This window comes from Lottia gigantea, assembly GCF_000327385.1.
Source record: "Lottia gigantea unplaced genomic scaffold LOTGIsca_15379, whole genome shotgun sequence".
Taxonomy (NCBI): domain Eukaryota; kingdom Metazoa; phylum Mollusca; class Gastropoda; family Lottiidae; genus Lottia; species Lottia gigantea.
Window position 1 is genome coordinate 667 of NW_008707859.1, and position 433 is coordinate 1,099.

The 433-nt window shown below is 47.8% G+C and overlaps 1 protein-coding gene across 1 annotated transcript; it reads left to right on the forward strand.

Annotated features, from left to right (window-relative positions):
• Nucleotides 1–231: 231 nt before the first annotated feature.
• LOTGIDRAFT_101115 (hypothetical protein) lies at nt 232–433 on the forward strand (the record flags this gene model as incomplete). Its single annotated transcript, XM_009050733.1, has 1 exon — nt 232–433. A coding segment is annotated over one exon (202 nt), but the record flags the coding sequence as incomplete, so codon positions are not given.

Here is a 433-nt window from a genome sequence, read left to right on the forward strand (position 1 = left end):
AGTGAGCACCGTAGTTTTCGACTCCATTTTCGAGTATAAATAGTGTTTTTAGTCGTCGCGTTCGCTTCATTCAGTTACTAGACTTTCGCACGACGACACCGTCTCACTAACTAAATTCACATCATGTCTGGACGAGGAAAAGGAGGAAAAGTAAAGGGAAAGAGCAAGACCCGATCATCCCGGGCTGGATTACAGTTCCCTGTCGGTCGTATCCACCGTCTGTTGAGAAAGGGAAACTATGCCGAGCGAGTCGGAGCTGGTGCCCCAGTCTACTTAGCCGCTGTTTTGGAATATTTGGCTGCTGAAGTTCTCGAGTTGGCTGGTAACGCTGCCCGTGACAACAAGAAATCCAGAATCATTCCAAGACATTTACAGTTGGCTATCCGAAATGACGAGGAATTGAACAAGCTGTTGTCCGGAGTAACCATCGCTC